The following is a 2,500-nucleotide window of genomic DNA, read 5'->3' on the forward strand; positions in this document are numbered from 1 at the left end:
ACACATAGACTAAAGTACTGTATGTACAATAGACACATACACGCATTTCTAAACACGAGACTAATACTAACCCTAACCCCCAGACAGAACCCTAAACATGAGAGAACCCCCAGACAGAACCCTAAACATGAGAGAACCCCCAGACAGAACCCTAAACATGAGAGAACCCCCAGACAGAACCCTAAACATGCTAGGAACCCCCAGACAGACCCCTAAACATGCTAGGAACCCCCAGACAGAGTGTGTCGGAGAGTTTGTTGTTGTAATCAGTGGATAAAATCTTGATTTCTTGATGATGAAGATCATGTGACTCTTGTTCTTCTCAGGGCTGAGCTCCAGTGACCTTGTCCAAAAGAACAATACAGCCTTTCACCAAGGTGAGACACACACACACACACACACACGCATGCACGCATGCACACACACACTCACACTATGGGGTGTGATTCGTGCCAGCGTAACAAACACTCAGTGCTTTCGTCGCCTGCATTGCGTGTATAAAGGTACTTTGGCGAGCTGATTAATAGGCGTGCATATACGCACGCGTTACGAGTCGCTCGCATTCTCAGAGGGTCACGTGTCAAAACTGCCATGCCACTTCTGCGCACATGCATGTAACGTTTGCACGCTCGTGTTAAGTCAGCGGGCACTAGAAGCTGCGAGCGGGGCTCATTTGTCCATATTGAATAAAAATTAAGAATATTTATTTGCACTCAATCAAATTCCAGGACCCTCCTTGCATAACTTTTCCTAGATATGTGTCGTTTTATCTCCACTATCGCTACATTTTCAAATAAGAGCGCGCATCATCAACTAGCTGTAGCATAGGGGTGCTGAGGATCAGCACCAAAACACGTAGGCTATAATAGTATAAGAATGTATTTTGTATTTTGACATACAGTAGGCTATGGCGCAAAAGGGATTGTGAGTGTAGGCTACACTAATTAGCCTACAATCAACTAGGATGGGCTCCATAGCCTAATGATTATCAATCCCAGCTGTGCGTAATTATGCGTCCTGTGTAGCCTATGACCTTGCTTTTCATTGTAAAATATTATGCTAGATGTGCTTCAGTTTTAGGAGTCAAACCATGGCATGCCAGCCTTAACACGTGCGGGCGTTTAAACGTCTGTTGCGTACGTTGGCATGGCACGTTCCACACGTCACACTATAATATTAGCAAACCACACAAACGTGTGTCTATACGCACGCTTATTCGTTTGATCAAACTATAAGGTGTAGTGTTAGGTGTCAGGTATTTGATGCACATATTAGGAGTGACGTGTCAAAAGTGCCGTGCCAACGTTCAAAACATAGAACACGCGCGCACACGCCTTTACGTGTTAAAGGAAAATGCTCGTTTTTGACAACCTGGACCTTATTTACGACATATTATAAGAAGTTTGACTCACCGAGATCACTTTTGTGTTGTTCGGAGGCATGTAGAAGAAATTTAAAATCCAGCGCGAGCCAGTATATCCATGTAATGGCGTCGGACGGGGCAACGGGAATGCAGTTTCTCAAAATCCATTTTCGGCCGCTAAACGGTTGTTTTCATCAATCAGATTGGAAGAATCTACAGTTGAGATTCCTCAACGCTAGGCATTGTAGTGGTTTTCAAATACGAGGTCTTTAGCCTCTGTAATATGATCTTTACACGCCTCTCCCCCACTTGCTCCAGCACGCATGCGCACAGGCCAGCGCGCAGACTGGCTATTCTCCCTCACATTCTCTGCGCTACGATCGTTGTTGGTGCCGAGAATATTGTCGTCGTCATTCGTCAGCAACAATCCGATCGTAGCGCAGAGAATGTGAGCCGGAGAATAGCCAGTCTGCGCGCTGGCCTGTGCGCATGCGTGCTGGAGCAAGTGGGGGAGAGGCGTGTAAAGATCACATTTTCCTTTAACTGCGGGCACTAGAAGCACCGAGTGGTGGTAATTTGAACACAAGTGAATCAAAATGATAATTGTTTGCACTCGATCAAATTCAAGGACCCTCCTTTCATTACTTTTCCTAGATATCAGCGTTTTTATCACGTTTACATTTCGGCCGTTTGTCTAGACTGCAGTGCTCTTTTCTGTCAGCAGATGTCGCAGGGTATTTATATTTGTAGCATAATGTAGGCTATGTGTTATAATTATGTGCAAAATGATGACAATCACCTAAATCAAAAACAATGAAGCACATGTATTGCTATAGTTCGTTACCAAATGTTAGGCTTGTAAGACTCAACTTAATCATTATTAATTCCGCTATTCCTAAATATCAGAAGAGATATCTGTCTCACTCGCTCTCGGAGCAGGTATTGCGCAACACGGAGCAGGTATTGCGCAACACGGAGCAGGTATTGCGCAACACGGAGCAGGTATTGCGCAACACAAAGCAGGTATTGCGCAACATAGCCACGCGCGCCAGGAGACCCGCTCTGAGAGACAGAGACAGTCTTTTTCTGTGAGGGAGGAAACACGAGCAATATTTTCAATCATGCTTTCCATTGATG

General features: G+C 45.0%; 1 protein-coding gene across 1 annotated transcript in view; it reads left to right on the top strand.

Annotated features, from left to right (window-relative positions):
- acap1 (ArfGAP with coiled-coil, ankyrin repeat and PH domains 1) overlaps positions 1–2,500 on the top strand; it is a gene marked incomplete at its 5' end in the record, with an annotated part of 21,876 nt that overhangs the window by 8,614 nt on the left and 10,762 nt on the right. The window contains one exon of the mRNA XM_084451524.1: positions 327–377. Within this exon, the coding sequence (XP_084307650.1) occupies positions 327–377 (51 nt within the window). The remainder of the gene's footprint in view (positions 1–326; positions 378–2,500) is intronic.

The sequence above is a fragment of the Borostomias antarcticus genome, assembly GCF_949987555.1.
Source record: "Borostomias antarcticus genome assembly, chromosome: 17".
NCBI classification, from domain to species: Eukaryota; Metazoa; Chordata; class Actinopteri; order Stomiiformes; family Stomiidae; genus Borostomias; species Borostomias antarcticus.